Source organism: Hydra viridissima, unplaced genomic scaffold (assembly GCF_058129835.1).
Source record: "Hydra viridissima isolate aposymbiotic clone 2 unplaced genomic scaffold, HvirCarnegie_v1 scaffold_5, whole genome shotgun sequence".
NCBI classification, from domain to species: Eukaryota; Metazoa; Cnidaria; class Hydrozoa; order Anthoathecata; family Hydridae; genus Hydra; species Hydra viridissima.
In genome coordinates, this window is record NW_028324304.1 from 5,826,349 (window position 1) to 5,846,240 (window position 19,892).

The following is a 19,892-nucleotide window of genomic DNA, read 5'->3' on the forward strand; positions in this document are numbered from 1 at the left end:
AAATGCACAAACCAATTTTAAGAAACATTTTAGTTAATTCATTTCTAAACGCAGTGTCGTTGTCCGTCTGTATTTTCTCTGGTACACTTATTTTTGTAGACTACAAGTGTCTGATTAATGCAATACTTTGCTGTGAGAGTAAATCTTACCCACTTGTCATAGAAACTACCTTCCTTTTCCACACTAAACCAATGTTTGTTTCCGCGCTATGCAATTACACTTGTGTAAGTCTTCGAGAATAAGGGAAAATTTTTACAGATATTTAAATTTATTGTTTTTGTTTTTTTCCTTTTTTTTTTTGTATTTTAAGATTTGCAATAATGGTATGTTTTATATTTTATGTGTTTTAAATAAAGCATTTCTAATTATATTAAAAACGGATAAAACAACTTTGGCTCAATAAAGTGGTACGTCACACATTCTGAGATAAAAGTCTTTGATCCTAACAATAAAAAATGCAATAAAAAAAAAACAATAAAACTAATATTTAAATATTAGCTGTGACCTTTTTCGCAAGCTGTACATCTCTGTTGCATCGAATTTACATAATTGTTGCAAATTTGGTGGTAGCTCTTCTCCAAATAGTATTTATTTCTTGTTTTAGTCTATTTATGGACCTTACTCGGAATTTGACAAACTGTTTGTTGATCCAGCCCTAAAAAGGTTTGATTGGATTCAAATTAAGCTAGTTAGAGCATTATATTACTTTCAATATTTTCCACCCAAGCTTTGACTGAATGAGCTGTGTGGGCAGGAACTGAGACTTTGCTGGAAGAATCAAGCTCTTTAGCTTTTCTATTCTGGTTGTATCGTTGTTACACAAATCTACTCATTTAAGCTGCCCCCAATATTAACATTTCCACTGCCTTGCAACTTTTGGTATGACAAAAAAATCACTAAACTTTTTAGATTTTAAATTTTCTAAAACTTTGCTTTTTCTGTTTATTACTTTAAAACTACTTTCATTAAAACTAAGTTGCTTCCATTTTTCCCAACACCAAGCAAGTCTCTCCTTCTATTACCTTGATTTTGTGCGCCTACCTCCAGCAATTATCGTCGGCAATTATTTTTCCCAAGTAATCTGTTTCTAACACGTTTCCATCAGCAATAATTTGACCATCTAGATTTGATGACGTTGGATACCATTTACCGTTTTAAAAACTTTCAGAGTATTTTTGATGCAATTCTTCAATTCAATTCAATAAGTTACTTGCTGTTTCTCTGTTGCTGAATGTGCTCCGGTATTTTTTTATATCTACTTGATAAATATGAATTAATAACAAAAGTTAAGATGCGGTGAACTTGTAGTGACATTAATTGTAGAAAATTGTTTTCCGATTTATGCAAAAAAAAAAATGCTTTATCAAACACCATTGTTTTTTTTTTTTTTATGACGTTTTGAAAAGAGTTATCAAATAATCTTTTTGTATGTTGAATCCAATAAAAATCCAACAAAAGGGTTTTTAGATTTAAATCTGCTTTTTTTTGTTATACTTTCAATCTGCATTATGAATTTTGTAAAGCAAATCCAACGGTATGGTTGTTAAAAATGCAGTGAAAAAGATGGAATGCAACTTTACAGTTGTCGTCAAAAGGTGGCGTGTTTTTTCTTATCTTTCGTTTCGAACCGAACGTGGAGCGTTTTTAGCAAATTTTTAACAAGCTCCCTAGTTAAGAGAAAAGATATTAAAAATAAAGCGTTTGTGGCTGTTCATGAAGAATTGTTTTGTGTAATTTAAGGTAGATGTTTAATTTGACTTTTACGACGTTTGGTTAATATTTTTAACTTTTCCTTATAGTAAAAGTTTCCAGGCGCTTAACAAAAGCGTATTTATAGAAAAAATTTTTGGAAAAGCAAATATTTAAAAAGAGAAAAAAGTGCAATTTTTATTTAAACAGATTGGTTCGACATATTGAAGTCAGTTCCTCAAAATCAAACTTTCGTTGTTAATTAACCGGATTTGTAGTAAAGATGATCTGTACATTATCATTCTCATTTTTGTTTGCGTCAAGTTCGCCAAATTGATATGCATTCTATTTAAAAACAAAACATTAATCTTTTGTATTGTGCTCGTGCTCTCTTTGCTCGTATTGTTCGTTTCAGCTGCAGTTTTGAGAGACTTTATTTTCCATGGCGAAAAGTCATTTTTCTTTCCCAAATCCTGTGTTTTTAGTTTGTTGATTTTGTTGCTTGAAACCATAACATAAAACATGTTTTATTAACTAATACTAAATATAAAAACTAGAATGTAATATTTATACTCAATATTTATACCTTGCTTTTCAACTAACAGGTAATAATATAAAGTTTCGATGAAAATAATGACGTGGTGCTTTTGTCAAACAAAGTTTCGTCATCGCATAGATAGTGGTGCTTTTCTCAACAGAAAACAACATTTCACCATGGATTGACTTCAACTTGCAGAGGTTGAATTTAACAATCAGGACGGTGACAATATTTTTTTTCACATAATGCACGTGGCTTCTTTATTGACTTATTTTAAAGTAATTGAAAATAAATTATAAAGACACTAACACAAAATCACTTAGAGTTGCAATTAATCGATTTGCTAATCAAACTTAATTATGTTATTTGAAGAACATAAATCCAATCGCAAAGTTGAAATAAGTTTCCTGAAGCAACAATCATTACTATTATTTAAGTGTATATGCTTGTATTTGCTGGTATATATACATGTTTTTTGCAATCCGAATTTTAAGCTTACTTTTATAAATTTTAATTTTTATTATTTCTTGTAAATTCTTTATCATACTTAAACTGTTTTATTAGTCATTCATTTGTTAAAATAAACTGCCGTTTTGTAATATGCTAATTTAATTTGATTTGGTTTTGATTAATCAACATGTCAGCTAATTGGGTTAGGGCGTTTTCTAGCTTCTTTACAAAGGATAGTTTGTTGTTTCCACCTGTATAGCTGTTATAGAATTATAGAAAACTATTCCATTAAAACATAAGCAGTCTCAAATAACAACTTCGTTACGAAAAAATTGTTAACATTCATCAAAAATAACTTGCTTTCAATTTTGCGTTACATCTGCCGTTATATCTGCCGATGTTTTACTTTGCTTACTGACTTTCGGCCTATTTCAATGTATCTAACGTTTTATATTTTCTTAAACTCTCAAAATAAAACTGGTCATAATTAGCATTGATATGCAACTTTATAAAGGAAATAACCAAATTAGCATTAGTTTATTAGATAGTTAAAAGTAACAATTGGTTTGAGAAAAAAATAAATAGAACAGAAATCAATTTTAAACTTTGTACGCCAACCTTTTTTAAGAACATGTTTTGTTAAGTTTTTTATATAAACTTGATCTTTCTGACATGTAAAAAGTTTGTTGGTATTAGAATCGTCCTGTTTTAATCGCACTTGTGAGTAGTGAGCAAACTTATTATTAGGATTATTTAAGAAAACAACAAGAATAAGTATTGACAAGTGTTAAAACTAGTTATAGATTAATTTGAATTGTTTCATGGATTCTTTTCAGTTAAATGGCAATGATTGATATCTAAATTAAAAATCTAAATTAATAAAAAAAAGCTGTGAATGGTGAACTTGTAGTGACAATAATTGTAGAGAAATACTTTTCCAGTTTCCTCATCCTTTGCTTTCTTATGATGTTTTGAAAAAGCAGAGTTATCACACAATCTCAATGTGTCTTTTTAATGTAGAATATTATGTTATAATATTACAAAAAGAATGTTTGATTTTAATCTTCTGTTTTGTTGTTATGCTTTCGAATCATTGTTATCATCATGAGTTTTGTAAAACAAATCCAACGATGGTGTTATTAATAATGCTGTGAAACAGATGGAGTGCAACTTTTCCGTTGTGATCAAAAGGTGGCGTGTTTTTTCTTATCTTTCGTTTCGAACCAAACGTGGAGCGTTTTGAGCACAATTCTAATAAGCTCCTTAGTTTAAAAAAAAAGATTTTAAAAATAAAAACTTTCTGGCTGTTCATGAAAAATCTTTTTGTTTAATTTAAGATACATGTTTGATTTGACTTTTTTGATGTTTGCTAATACTTTCAACTTTTCCTTGAACTACAAGTTTTCAGACTTTATACAAAAACGTGATTATACAAAAAGGTTTTGGAAAATGTTGAAAAAGAAAAAAATAAATATTTTTATTCAAGCAAGTAGGTTTGGCATATTGATTTCAGCTCTTCAAAATTAAACTTACGTTATTAAGTAACCGGATATATAGTAAAGTTGATCTAAGTATCATTCGTATTTTTAATTGCTTTATGTATGTAAATATAATATGCATTTTATTAAAAAACATAAAAAAAAGCTGATGTTTTGTGTTGGTCTCTTTGCACAACTGCTCGCCTTCAGCAACAGTATTGAGAAACGCTATTCTTCATGACAAAAAGTCGTTTTTCTTTCTCAAAACCGCTGGTAGGTGTTTAGTTTGTTGATTTTGTTGCTTGAAACCATAAGATAAAACATGTTTCATTAACTAATACTAAATATAAAAACTAGAATGTAATATTTATACTTGCTATTTATACCTTACTTTCTCAATTAAAAGGTGATAATATAAAGTTTCGATGAAAGTAATAACGTTGTGCTTTTGTGAATTAAAATTTCGTTATCGCATAGAGTGGTAATTTTCTCAACAGAAAAGAACATTTTACCATGGATTACCTTCAACCTGCAGAGGTTGAATTTAACTATCAGGACGATGACAATATTTTTTTTTCACATGAAGCATGTGGCTTCTTTATTGAGTTATTTTAAAGTAGTTAAAAATAAATTGTAAAGACACTAACACAAAAGCACTTAAAGTTGAAATCAATCAATTTATTAATCAAATAATGTCATTTCAAACTTAATTATGTTAATTGAAGAGCATAAATCCAATCGAAAAGTTGAAATAAGTTTACTGAAGCAACTACCATCACATAGTGCAAAGGAACACCACTTTGCACTAAAAGTCAGGTGTGATGGTGTCCACTTTCAAAAGACTAATAACTTCATCTAAAAAATCTTATTTAGGAGAATGCATCTATTGAAGAGAAATAATGACAGGAATTCATTAAAGAGACACAACCTTTATGTTAATTTTAACAAATATATATATATATATATATATATATATATATATATATATATATATATATATATATATATATATATATATATATATATATATATATATATATATATATATATATATATATATAATATATATATATATATATATATATATATATATATATATATATATATATATATATATATATATATATATATAAATGTTTATATACGCTCTCATTTAAGTGTATATGTTTGTATTTGCTGGTATGTATAGATGTTTTTTGCAATCCGAATTTTAAGCTTACTTTTATAAATTTTAATTTTTATCTTGTTTTCTTTATCTAATTTATTCTGGTAAATTCTTCATCATACTTAAACTGTTTTATTAGTCATTTATTAAAATAAACTGCCGTTTTATAATATGCTAATTTAACTTTAAATCAGATAAAATTTATACTACCAATTTGATAGGGAGAAAAAGAGAAGAAAAGTAGTCAATGCGTGCGGTATCAATTAAAGACTCGAGTATCTTTAAATGACTTATTGAAATTCGAAAGAATGTTAAAGTAAATGGCGGAAAAAAAATCAGTGCAAACAACTGAGGCTACAAGTGCAGATATATCCCAAAATAAGTTGACACCTGGAGGCCTAAAAAGATCATTACACGGCAATTTATACCAATCGAGTTTATTAACATGGGTTGCAATACAAGCATCTGGTTCTTCGAGAAAATTCGAGTTGATCTCAGAAGCCGAGGAATATGGGAAATTTGATGACTTAGTTTTAAAATATGACGACGAAATGCTTCTTTTACAGGCAAAGCACAGTTCTAAGGAAGGTGGAACTGACGATTATAAAAAATCTGATTTCACTACAAATAACCATAAGGGAGATGCTAGCCTATCAAAATACTTTGATTCTTGGTATTGCTTAAAAAATATTTGGGTTACAAATAAGAAACTCATCTTTTTTACCAACAGAGGAGTAGTTGATTTTAGTTCCTTCTTAGAACCTTTCACAGTTGATATCCCTCAATTAGCTTTTGAAAAAGGTGAAACATTAAGGTTCAAAAGCGGCGAATCTAGGTCCGATTTCATAAACGCAATTAAAGATTATTATGAAAAAGTAGAACCCTCTAAAAAAAAAAAAAAAACCGTTTGTGAATCTCAAAAGATTAAAGAGCTTTCTTCAAGTGATAAGGATAGGGAGATAAATGAGTTTCTGGACCAGTTTATACTAAAAGTTCAGCAACCTAACTTTTGGGAACTGTCAAAAATAATTTATAAAAAATCTTGGACTCCTATTGCTGCAGTAGAGGTTTGTGCTAAAATTGAACGGAGAGTTTTTAGATGGTTTGTTGATACGAAAAAATGTGAAATTTTGTCAGATGAGATTTCGCAAATGATATTGTCCGCAGAGGGAGACGCCTTAAGATTCTATCTTCTTGCCAATACTAATGAACAACGCTCTTTGCCAGGCACTTCATTAAAAGAAGTAACTAAATTTTTGAATTCAGAAGATCTCATAATTAAGATGAAAAAGTTTGAAGGTATTGATTTAAGGATAGCTCAAACGATAAAAGAAACAAGTGTTCGGAAGATCAATATGCATTTTTACATGAAGCATCACCGCATCTCGAATATGTATCTACTATATTGCACGGAGAGCAAATGCAAGTTGTTGTATTTGACTTAAGTAATTATGAGCAATCTCAGGTAGAAATGTTACAAAAACTAATAAAGATTGCACTTGAAAATAAGAAAAAAATCATTTTGCTATGCGACACTCACGATGAGAATTTTAAAAAGTATGGTCAACAGATTGACGTTGACAGTGAGTTATCAGATGAACAAATACAGACAGCAGTAGAAGGAAAAGAGGATGTAAACATTAACATAGCAGGAAAAAGCTTTAAGCTAGAAAAGTTTCTTGCAGACAAAACAAGTGGTGTTTACAAGGCTATGAAGGATGTAAGCTTTCTTTATGAGATATTAAATCAAAACAATCAAAAGGAACTATCTTCCGGCTTGTTACATAATATTTATGTTACAAATGAACTACTCAAAGGAGAACCAATATTCAACTGGCGTAATTTACTATCTACAGTACAAACACGTTTGTTTGTTGTAAAAGGACCAAACGCTAAAGATTTTCAATCGGCACTAGAAGATGGGGAAGGAGATTTTAAGGGCAGAACTTTATTTGAGCATCAACTAGTAAATAAAGATAGCAAGTATAGAGTTGTCAGAAAAGAGGAGCTGTCTCAAGATTCTGAAGCTGAATCTCATATTACAAAAATTTGTATTGATGCAACCGTAACTTCGGAAAGTATACTGTTCAATGACTACGTTGTTTTAAACGTAATTAAAAACGGTAAGGCAACAATTGAGGCTTCTAAAGGAGCTCTCTTTCCAATTGCGGATAGTTATGACTTTGATGATGCACCTGTTGTAACGAGAGAAGATGTAAGTGCAAAAAACTTTTGTGTTATATCCGCTAAAGCTGGTTACGGGAAATCATCTTTTTGTCTACATCAACGTATGCAGTGGTTAAACTCGGAACAAAAGCAATATTCGTGGGTAATAAGATTGGATTTGTCTTGTTTACAGTTCAAAAGTGAAGAAGCAAGCGAAACAGAGTTGTTTAACAAAAAAGTATCAAGTGTTTATTGGTCTAGCTGGCAGCTGAAAGCGTTAAAGGATGATATGCAGCATCCAGGTAGGGTGAGGATTTTGTTAGATGGCTTTGATGAGATCAAGGACTCAACAGTAATAAAAAAGTTAGGAGATTGGATCGGAAATCTTCCCAAAGAAGTCAATCTGCTAGTCACAACCAGACCATATGCTTCTCACACTATACCAATGCCTGCCAATAGAAGTCTTGATCTTTTTCTGTCTCTTGAAGAATACGACCAATCGAACAGAAATGAGTACATTAAAGCTTACATCACAGCTATAGTAAAAAATCCTATTGACGATCATCTTAAAAACGTGATAGAACACTATCAAGAGTTTTCTATGAGTAACTTAAAACCAAATGTAAAATCTTTAATTGGAGTTCCGTTAGAGATGTATCTTTTTTGTGAAACTTTTGAATTTGAAATTTTAGAGCATTATGAAGAGTTAATAAAGGGCGAAAAACCCTCAAAGAAGATTGCAGGGTTTCAGTTAAGTGCAGTCAGTTTGATTGAGAAGTTCATGATAAAAAAGTTGTCCATTTTTTTAAGGAAACATTTAAAAATTGAAAATCAGCTCTCACCTTTGAAAAATGAACACCTTACATATGTCACTTCTTCTCTTTACATAGACCTTTTGCAGGCTTTTGCATTTAAACAGGCTTTCAATTTAAATTACGAGGTGGTAGCCAGAGCATTAAGAGATCGGTATTATGATGAAAATTTAATTCAAGAATTAAAAGAAACAGGTCTTGTGTTGGTTGAAAGAAAACATAATGAATTTTTCCTTAAATTCAACCATGAGACTTATCAAGAATACTTTTCAGCATTAAAACTTATTTCTGGTTTAATTAGTGATGATTCTGATGTGAAGCAGATATTTATGCAATATAAGCAATATATGCCACGCTATCAAGCGATATTTGAGTTTGCTGGAGAACTAGGTTTGAGTAGGAGCAAACCTCTATCAAGGTTTATACAAGATCCGTTTTTAGGAGCACGAAGATTTTGGGGAGCGTTATGTGGTGAGATTTCGGTTGGTCGTGACTTGTTAAGAGCAGCAGAATCTGCAGTATTGCGAAGATGCTTGAGTATTCTTTCGGGCGATCATCGCGCAACAATAGAAAAACTTTCCTTAGATACTTCATGGCATGAAAGATTGATAAAATCATCAAAATCTGAAGATATTGATTTTTTTCATCAAAAAAATAAACAAGCTGCTCCCGTGGAGCAATTAATAGAAAAAAAAAAAAAAAAAACTATGACTTTAATGTATTTGAACCGTATGGAAAATGCGATGATGGCAAAAAATTGATAATTGATATTAGCTTAAAACTGTTCTGTAGCGATAAAAATAGGTTAAAAGAGCTCAAAGAGTATATAAAAAGTTTTAGTAAGGATGAACAAGGTATGGTGAGAAAAGCGTTATCAAATGAGTTAGTCGATAGAAAAGAATGGGACGAGAATTGGAATTATTGGGCAATTGACTTTGGTATATCTGCAGTTGCTTTATGTGGTGAATACTTTTCCAAAGGTTTAGCAGATAAACTAAAGTGTAGAGCTGATATGTGGCAAAATAACTTTACTCTTGCGTTGAGAATATGGGATAAGGTTGTAGGGACAGTTTGGAGTGAACATACCGAAGAACTGGCTGATGTTATATCATACGGACTGAGTCAGCTTTTGCGAAGTGAGCATTCGATACTTTTTTATCAAGAAGAACTTCCGAACCTTAGAAAGGTTGTTGGAGCTTTTTTAGAATACCATAAAAGGAACTTTGAATGCAGAAACTCCATAATTGAAATTTTACAAATAGCTTTGAAAACAAAATATGCAGTTATTGTGGACAATGAAAACACTTTACTTATGTTAATAGGAGAGGAGGACTATTCAATATCCATACATAACCCTTATTTTTTTGAGACGTTAAAACTCCTAAACAGTATACAGTGCGATGATTCCGAAAAATATATATATTTGATCCAAAAAAGCCCTTAGCTAAATGAGTTCGATGATAAATTCAAATTGATGAGTTTAGCAAAACTACACTCTATAGAGGTAAAAAGTTATTTCGAAAATCTTTTTTATAATTTGTCTAAAGAAAAAGACATTGAAGGTTTAGAGAAAGTTTTCAAAAATCTTCAAGATTTACAATCTCCTATTATTAGTTTGGCTAAAAAAACGTTAGTCGAAAACTTATATGCAGCTAGGCATGAATCAAATGACTATTGGGAATATGATTTTGGCGCCTTTGCCATTCGCTATTGCGGAAAATTTGTTACTGATAACATTAAATGTCTCTACACTAAACGCGGATATGACGCAACAGAGAAAATTACCTACTCCTGTTCATTGTTAGTTGATGAGTTAATTGATGAAGCACAAGTGGTAGTGCAATCTTCTGAAGAGTTTGCAGAAACATTACGAGCCTTAGAAACTATCAAAGAAAACTGTTTTAATGATGAAATAAAATCTAAAATACAGAAAGCTGAATATTATTTAGGGTGTATTCGAAAGTATTGTGATGAGGGTTACAGCTTAGAGGAAGCAAAATTTTTATTTAAAAAATATTTTGTTGATATTATTCTATCTTTGTATGTCGCCGTGAGAAATGATATGTATCCTGACCAATCCAATACTTAATTAACGTAAATTATTTCAATAACAAAAAAACAAGTTACTTTGTTTTTAAAATAAATATTCTTTTAACTTGCTTTCTACAGTTTTGATTCTGCGTGAGTTCCCTATTGCTTTTCATGTTTTTATAAATTATCTGTAATTGTGTATTTTGTATTTGCTTGTTTAAGAGATGTGAAAAAAATGTCTTGTATAAATGAGTGTTATTTTCATCACTTAAAAAAAAAACGTTGAAAACATAATTTCACTCCGGAAATTAGTAGAGAGCATTTTTTTAAAATTATGAGATTTTTTTATTTTTTTGTATTATTAATGAAGAAAAAATTGAAAACTATACTTTAATATTATTCTATTTTGTATCTTAAATTTAAAGTAAAATAAATTTAATTAAAAGTTTTACAAAAACTGATCCGCTTTAACAGGTATGTGGTTAAAATGGATAATTGCTAACTGCGTGTTAAATATAATAAGGAAAACAATTCTGAATTTTTCAGCATTTATGGTGTTGCAGAAAGATTGTTTACGAAATCTTTAACTTATCTTGATTATTGCAGTTTTTATCGTAAGGAAAAAAACAGCATGTTAAAGCCAAGATTATGCATGCAAACGAGTGAATGCTTTGCCACATTCAGACAGTTTTTTTAACCAAAGGTGGAAAACTTTCTTTATCCAAGTCCTTACCTGTAGTTGTAGTGTAATCTCCCGAATTATTTTTTTCTTAAGATAGTAATAGACAACCTAAGTCTATAGGTTGCAAAGCAGGATGGGATATTAAATGTTATTGTTTAAGCAAATCTATACATAGTTTCAAAACTATGTATAGATTTTTATTGACCCATTTAACTCGAAATATAACACAGTTTAATATTTTTAGGTTTTCATTTATACTGTTTACTTCCGTGAAAAATAAAAACTTAGTCTTTAGGTTTAGATTTATTCTGCACAAAGTATTATTAGACGTTTTTTCTCTCAAAATTTTAGAATGAGAACCTAAAATCAAAAAAAACTGTTTACAAAAGCGTCATTGGAGAAAGTTCATTGCGTTTGAGAGTGGGGGGGAGGTGGAGGGTTCTAAAAACGAGCTTAAGTCTTATTCTCAAAGTTCCCATGGACTTGTTGATTTATCCTTTGACCGACATTAAGTTGCTCCAAATTGTTTTAGACTACCAGTAGAGGAATGAACTACACATATGACGAATGCTTTGATAATTGACGTACCTTTAAACAACTGTAGATTAGTCAGCGGCTTTACATCTTGAGTAGAATTTATCCGTTAAAAAAATATTTAAGCTCACTTCCTTTTTTTTACATATAACTTGAAGGATCATACGCCATTTTGCCGATAACTATAAACCAACGCCTTTTTTGATAGGAAATTATTAAGGCAACTCTGCCACGGTTTTTAACGTTCTGTGACATTTTTCATGATTTTTAATCAAGTTTTTTAAGTGATCTTACTTTATTGTCCTTTGCAAAGCAACAAAACAACCTCAAAAAAGTCTCCGTGATTAAAGATATCTTCAGTTGTTGACGTTGAAACACCACTTTCATATTTTATTCTTCTGAATGTCTAACAAGCTTTATTGTAACAACAAATAGTTTTTGCAACTCTTATTTTTTGTTGCACGATGAAAACAGTTGAGAAACAAAGAGAAACAGCTTTAGCCTGGGTTTATAACCTCTGGAATAGATGATTCTCAATTCGAAACGTATTTCAGTTATAATATAGGCAAACACCTTACACCATCAAGATTTGCTAAAGCAAACTTTGGTTTAACTGTAGAAAGTCCCTACGGATTTATATATATGCAATAAATACCATTCTTTCAGTTTTCAGTTTCAATCCACACCAAAATCTCAAATATTATTTAGTAATCATATGAAATTAATCAGCAAACTCACGCTATCATAGCGCACAGTGAGTCAAAATCCGAAAAAAACTGGCAAAAAACCCCCCAAAAAAAACAATTGCTAGGAGCTAATAAATTAAGTTATAATATTACTTAAATCACCAGAAAACTGGATACAATTGCTTTTTGGTTGATTTTTAAGGATTCATAAATTTTTGCACCTTTTCCTGAGACATATTTAATTTATTTTTTATTGCGAAAATCGCGCACAAAATGTTCGCTTTAGTGTCACTCTATTAAGGTTGATGCGGGTAAAAACAGTTCAAAATTTAATTTTAAGGTCTATATTTAAAATGTTTGACAACTATAAACAATATTTTTTGTACTGCATTTTGATTTTAGATTGTCATTCCTAACATCTTAAAAAACGTGCCCAATATTGATTTTTTTTTATTTCTTTAATCATGAGTTTGGTTGAAAAACTATGAGATTCCACAAGATTCCATGGTAGATTTAACACTTTCCCATTGATATGTATATATGAAAGAAGAAAAAAAAAATCAGTTGCCCGAACTTGCCCCAATTCAGTATACAACCTTTTAAAAATAATCAAATGTAAAATTTCATGTTTTAATTTTAAAAGTATATGAAAAAGTTTATGACTTCTAAAAATCAATTAGTTGGTTGTCACTATACCTTTTCTGCCAAGAAAACTCAATAGTGCTGGGGATCACAAACACGCAAGATAGTACGACTGCAAGAATATTTAATGCGTTAGCAAAGTATTCAAAGTTTTTTTTTTTTTGCGGAGTTTAGCTGGTTAAATGCGACTCTTTATTTATTTTTTTTTTCTTCATACTTTTTCTTTTCTAGAAACGAAAACCATAAGAACTTTGATTCCTCCAAAAAAATCACATTTTAGCAAATTACTATTGGCTCGTAGTATTGTTTGTTTGCCACCATGTTTGTGTACGTCAAGAATGTATTAATTGCATTAAGAATAGTCAATCGAACCAGATTAAGATTTGTAGGTACGCTATGATTGAATTTTATTTTTCTTTATAAGGCTTTGTGAACCATTGACTTATATTATACATCCGCGGCCCATTTTTTAAGCCCTTGATGTAAATTAAAGTCTCTGCCCTTTAAACTAGCAGACTCGGGGTAAGCGAAAGGATGAAAGCAATTAAATACGTATTACTTATGATAAAATGCAAAACCATCTTATGTTTGAATGAAGTAATTCATTTTTCCTCTCAAAAGAAGAACTTTTTGATGTTCTTACAAATGTTGTCAGCAGAATTGCTACATCAAAGGGTAAAGAAGACTGAGATTCTGTAAAACTATCAATAGCATAATTTAAAAAACGACTGAAATTTTCCTTTTTCTTCTTCTTCTTTCTTCTTCTTCTTTTTATTAATATATTTTTCTTCTTATTCTTTTTCTTTTCTTCATGATCTTTTGTTCTTTTTCTCTTCTTCTTTTTCTTTTGTTCTTTTTCTTTTGTTCTTTTTCTTTTGTTCTTTTTCTTTTGTTCTTTTTCTTTAGTTCTTTTTCTTTTCTTCTTTTTCTTTTGTTCTTTTTCTTTTGTTCTTTTTCTTTTGTTCTTTTTCTTTTGTTCTTTTTCTTTTGTTCTTTTTCTTTTGTTCTTTTTCTTTTGTTCTTTTTCTTTTGTTCTTTTTCTTTTGTTCTTTTTCTTTTGTTCTTTTTCTTTTGTTCTTTTTCTTTTGTTCTTTTTCTTTTGTTCTTTTTCTTTTGTTCTTTTTCTTTTGTTCTTTTTCTTTTGTTCTTTTTCTTTTGTTCTTTTTCTTTTGTTCTTTTTCTTTTGTTCTTTTTCTTTTGTTCTTTTTCTTTTGTTCTTTTTCTTTTGTTCTTTTTCTTTTGTTCTTTTTCTTTTGTTCTTTTTCTTTTGTTCTTTTTCTTTTGTTCTTTTTCTTTTGTTCTTTTTCTTTTGTTCTTTTTCTTTTGTTCTTTTTCTTTTGTTCTTTTTCTTTTGTTCTTTTTCTTTTGTTCTTTTTCTTTTGTTCTTTTTCTTTTGTTCTTTTTCTTTTGTTCTTTTTCTTTTCTTCTTTTTCTTTTCTTCTTTTTCTTTTCTTCTTTTTCTTTTCTTCTTTTTCTTTTCTTCTTTTTTTCTTTTTTCTTCTTCTTCCACTTCTTCTACTTCTGCTTCTTCTTCTTTTTCTTCTTTTCTTGCTTTCTTTAAATTGAATAAACTACTTTTATATTTTTTCGTTTATATTTTTAGAAAGACAAGCAACGTCGCTTTTCTTCCTTTTAGGCGTTGTATATTTATTAAATATATTCTTATTGCCGGTTACAAGACAGTTAATGTAGTAAGTCTTTTCTAGTAAATTTTAAAGCTATTAAGCATTAAATTACGAATGTTGTTATTGTTGATAAGAAAAAAGAGTGAGGAAGTATACACAATATGCTACCGTTAGTACTAATCATAATCTGATCACAATTGGAAAGAAAAAAAGAAGAACAAACTGAATAATTTCTTTTGAATAGGGAATGTTTTTTTTAGGAAAGTTGAAGAAAATAAACATAGAGAGAACTTAACTACATCTTGATTTCAATATGATCATTTTTTGTGCAACTGAGGTAAAACAACGATTTTAAAATTTCATTACTCAAATCATAAGATCTTTCGAGATCACTTGAATCAGCAGATTATTATTATTTTTTTTTTTTGTCATTAAATACAAAAAATCTAACTTTTGCTTTTTGAACTTTAACAACATTTTCTTTTTAAAGTATAAGTACGGTTACTAAATAACAAAAGTAAAGGCGACTCTTTCTTTTTGTTAGTAATTTGCCATAACATTAACTTACTTTTTTTTTTAAGGAATTACATAATATTTTCAAAGCAACAATATTTTTCAAGTTTTATCCAATCTGCTCGTGACGTCTAAAAAAATGCATCCATATGTAAAAATCTGGTCATGATATATTTTTGTGTAGCACAGCCTAATTATTATTTTACGAAACATATTTAGGTTTAACAATCAATTTCTTAAACGCAAAAAAATTCTTTTACATTTTGGAGATCTATTAATAGTATTCTATCTTGATGAGATTTGCATCGAGGTTTTAATTCGTCCAAAGTCAATGTTTTTAGTATTACTATAAAGATTATTAACTTTTACATTAAAACATTTTTTTTTAATACATTCATTAAACGTATAATGTATTTATAGATTTCTTGTAATAACTCACGATGTAACCAAATAGACATTTTAAATGATATTAAAAGTGTTTCTTCATTAACATTTACAATTTTTCATTGTACCATAATAAGTCACCTGATATTCTGAAGTCTCGGTTAACCGAACCCTATTTATATAAACGATTCTACCCGTACATGCCCGTACATAGTTTATATAGGTACTCATTAATGTCTGTACAACTGAACGGATTTTTAAGGTTATTAGTCGTTTATGATAAATACTTGTATAGTTAGGGTTAGCAAAAGAAAGTATAACTCCAAAGTATTAAGACATCCTGAGCGTCCTTGCATAATACTTAGATTCCATTGTGAATAAAAATTCGCCTTAAACTATGAATAAAGTTGCATTGTGCAAAATAACATTAAAGTTGAATTAAATAAAGTTTACATTTCAGTTGAAACTTAAGCCACATTATAACTGACTCCGTAAAGAAAAAAAAAAAGGATTTTGCTGTCACTTTATCAGCATTTATTTTTACCCCAAAGTTAGTTTGATTAATTGCGTCAAACTTTCTTGAACATCCGTTTATTGGAAATAACTCATGTTTTTTTTATAAGAAATGTTACGAGCTAGACAATCTAACTAATCCAAGAGTCTGTTCGCATTGTTGCCATCAAATTCAATGCCATGATACCTTCTAAAAGTTATATAATTTGATTTTAATCATTTTTCAAAGCCAGGCCATAGTTTTAAAAACTGTTTTCAAAAGTCGTAACTATTCCAACAAATGTATGCAACTCAGGTGCCGGAATTAATTTTTCTTTAATTATATTTGGATCCTCTTCAAGATATGATAATTCTCTAAGGATAATTACATTATCATAATCAGAAATCTTTGATTTTCGTTTTCCGTCTTCTGCGTATTTGGTAATCAAGAGAGCCAATTATTTGTTTTTCTCCAACTTCAAATAGCCATTCACACTGCTGACAACTATTTTTCCTGGATGACTTGAAATATCAAAAATTGAACATGCACACTTCACATCAAATTTAATAAAATAATTAAAAATTTGTTGTTCAAAAAATCAACTAGTTTCCTAAGATGTCATATAAGTTTTGATACTCTCTCTGCATCAGCAACAATAAATATTGCTAGACTCCAGCATTGTCAAGTTCAAGTTAGCTCTAGCAAGCTTTATCAGACGGCTTAAAAAAATCCATAGTGACCTTCAAAAAACCCTGACCAGAAATTATAGCAACTCTTAAATTGTAGAAAGAGAGTCAATACTTCTTTTAGAGAATTGTAAGTTTAGTAAATTCACCGTTATCCTTTATAAAAACCATTGATTGATTTACTATATCACCAGCTTCCACGTGCTTTTCTTCTTCTTTGAAAGTAAAACAATCATCCAATTTAGCATTTAAAGCTTTCAATTTTTCAAATATATTACTTTGAAACCTAAGTCGCTTTCTGAATATAAAACACAATTTTTTTGATTTAATGCTGTGGTAGTTCTAAGCATTTAATAAACTCTATGATTGTTTCGAAAAAAACTTGATTAACACAAGTACTCTCACTTTTTTGTCTTAAGTCCCAGCCACTACGGCCAATGGTTTAACCATGCGTAGCAATCGTGGCTTTTTCATCTTTATAAGTTTTTTCCTGTTCCATTTTGGATTTTTAAGATACTTGAAGCAACAGGTTTCGCACTTATTGATCAAAAATTGCATGACTTGTTGCTTCAAGCATCTTAAAAACCAACATAGAACAAGAAAAAAAGTTTTTAGAGATGTAAATGAAATGAACAAGTCCTAAAGTAAGAACTCCATAACATTTTAAGCACATCCGTTTGTTTTTTTCTTGATTCAATTTAGAAGCATTAGTAAAATATAAGTTAGAATAAATTAGAATAAATTAGAATAAATTAGAATAAGGAAAACTAGTGATAAAAAGCGCAAGATTCTTTGAAGATTAAGACTAAGTCAGTTTCGCAAATGCAGTATTTTAGCCAGAGAATTCAAAACAAAACCCTTTCTTCCTATTGTTGAATGTCTTTTACTGGGAAGAAAAAAAGCTTAACAGATGTTTTTGGATATCTTTGTTTCCTTTACAAAAATCAATATCATGTTAGATATAAATTTTTTTGCGTAAAGGTTATCTTGTGAAAATAAAATAACTGTGGTTTATAAGCGGAGTTCACTGATGAAATAACCATGTTTTTTGATATATTAAAATGGACAGACATCACATAAAAGCGATGGTGCAAAATTTGCAATATATTGTTGCAAAAAAATTAACTGTAGTTTTCTATAATGTAATTTTTAATGCATTACATTTTAAATTCATTTGAGCATCTTGGCTACTTCTTAGGAACTAGAAAGTTCTTTCTTAACAATAAAGAGTACGTGAGTATTCAAGATTGAAAATTGGGTTAAGATTGGGTTAAGAAAAGCTCACAATATGATGAACAATTTAAATGTAGGTCATGTCTATTGATTTGCAATTATGAAACACAGAAAAAAAGAAACAAAAAAAAAACAGAGCATTCCGTTTTTTAATATGAAAACATATTACACTTATCAGTTTTTATTTTTTTTTTTACCAATTTGTTCTTTAGAAAAAAATAACGAATTCTCCACAAACGTTTTTTTTTAATATAAGAACCAGCATACTCTGGACATTATTCAAACTTCAATCCAGGCTCTGGACGAAAACCCGGCAAGGTTGTTTGTATCGACGGCCAATGAGTTAAAGTGCACTGTCATTACAACTAGATCATACGTTTTGGAAGATTTAAGGTGTCAATCTTTTCGATTGCAGGCCGGCAAAACGCTCGATTCTAATGTGATGAGCTGGCAGACACACAGGCTTCAAAAACTTATCCATGACGTGATTAAGGGAACAAATTTGTTTTCAAGATCAGACTGCTTCAAGCTGATTGTACTTCTCTAAAATCAAACATAAACTTTACTCAGTTACTCTTTAAATAAAGAAAAAAAACACCTACCATGGTGTGACTTAACTAAGTCCTATGCTGTAAGAAAGTCCTAATGTAACAAATGATATATTTTGTATATTGCAAAATAAATATTTGGAGAAAATGGTTTTGTTATTTTAATTAGATATTTTGTGCTATACTGAACATTTCGTCAAAACTTGGATGATGAAAAATTAGGCTTTTTTTATTGAAAAAACCTTATTTTTAAGAAACTATTTTAATTAATAATAGCACATGAACGTGGTAAGTTAGGAACTTCCATGTAAAAACTATCTATTTACACGTAAAATCGAATATTTTTACGAAAAATTGATGTAACTTTTTTTTTCCTCTTTTTACTGTATACAAAAGGAAATCTTAAAAAAATATTTGATTTAGACCCAAAAAGATCTAACAAGCCATTTTTACAAGATATGGATGAAACATTGGATAAAATAAAAAAGAAGCAAATGACAATTTATGCAGCCTTTAAATTTTATAAAATATTAAAAACAACCATTGTTCAGCGAATGCAAGTTTAAGTAAAGACTCATATTGAGCGTCTAACAATTTTTCTTATATCCCTAGAGGTTAAAATTGAAAATTTTTAGAAAAATAACATCTCATTGCCAATTGTTCTTTTTTTAACTGGCCACAAATCACATTTGACCATAGGTTTGGGACAAATTTGTGTGCTGCCTAATAGCACCCATTTTACACAACGATTGAATTGATGTAGTGTCAGAATGGAGGATGCTAAACCTTATGGTTCTTCTACAAAAAAACGACATTTGAGCCCCTACTCCGCATTTTATTTGCTAAATCACAAGAAAATTCAATTTTAACATAAAATGGATATATATGCTGCAGTTTGTGCCCTTTTTTAGCATTCAAGAAAATGAAATTCAAACGTATTCCAAAGAATCCGCTAAAATTCCGGTTATGGCATAACTATTAAGTAAAATTGAGAAGGCCTAAAGCCTTTTAGAAGCTTATATGACACATAACCAAATACAATCTTGTAGAGCTTATCGTAATCTTATGGATTGGACAGGTCCAAAAATATAAGAGGTCTTACTTTACTACTGGCAGAAGAAAATGGACAAAAGAGAGGGCATTGATCCCACAACTCAAGAAGAGAACATGGTTCTAGAAATGCCATTAAAGGAATTTCCAGCAAGTATTGAGAACTTTCCACAGCCAGACTCTACAATTAAAATAAATGACACATTTTTAACACCAGTTAGGTTTTTTATTCAAGAAACTTTGCAAACCAATGACAGTGCTTTCGAGTCAGTGTTTGTTAGTCTAGAAGAAATTTGGAATAAAAAAGTACAGAAACAAGCAACAAAAGTTTCATCAGTCATCACATATGACGAATATATTGCTAGTTTAGGAATGAAAAAGAGAGCTAAAGAGGAATTAGAAAGACAGACAAGAGAGAGAAAAAAAAAATGAAAAAGAGTCTGAGAAACAGGATAGAAAGAGAATTCAGCTAAAAAAAAACAAGAAA

General features: G+C 29.6%; 2 protein-coding genes across 7 annotated transcripts in view; one reads left to right on the top strand and one right to left on the bottom strand.

Moving 5' to 3' along the window:
- LOC149888194 (uncharacterized) overlaps positions 1 to 10,723 on the top strand; it is an 82,179-nt gene extending 71,456 nt beyond the window's left edge. Inside the window, exons 2-3 of one of the 2 annotated variants that reach the window (XM_090087807.1) lie at positions 6,786 to 10,428; positions 10,552 to 10,723. In XM_090087807.1, coding sequence (XP_089943933.1) covers positions 6,786 to 9,059 — 2,274 coding nt within the window. In that variant the 3' untranslated portion in view covers positions 9,060 to 10,428; positions 10,552 to 10,723. Of the gene's footprint in view, positions 1 to 1,518; positions 1,741 to 5,541 lie in introns of those variants that run through there. The other variant, XM_090087806.1, reaches the window with a different exon arrangement.
- A 7,213-nt stretch (positions 10,724 to 17,936) lies between these two features.
- LOC149888198 (uncharacterized) overlaps positions 17,937 to 19,892 on the bottom strand; it is an 8,457-nt gene continuing 6,501 nt past the window's right edge. For all 5 annotated transcript variants that reach the window (XM_090087812.1, XM_090087811.1, XM_090087810.1 and 2 more), the window contains exon 4: positions 17,937 to 18,350. In XM_090087812.1, the coding sequence (XP_089943938.1) occupies positions 18,322 to 18,350 (29 nt within the window). In that variant the 3' untranslated portion in view covers positions 17,937 to 18,321. The remainder of the gene's footprint in view (positions 18,351 to 19,892) is intronic.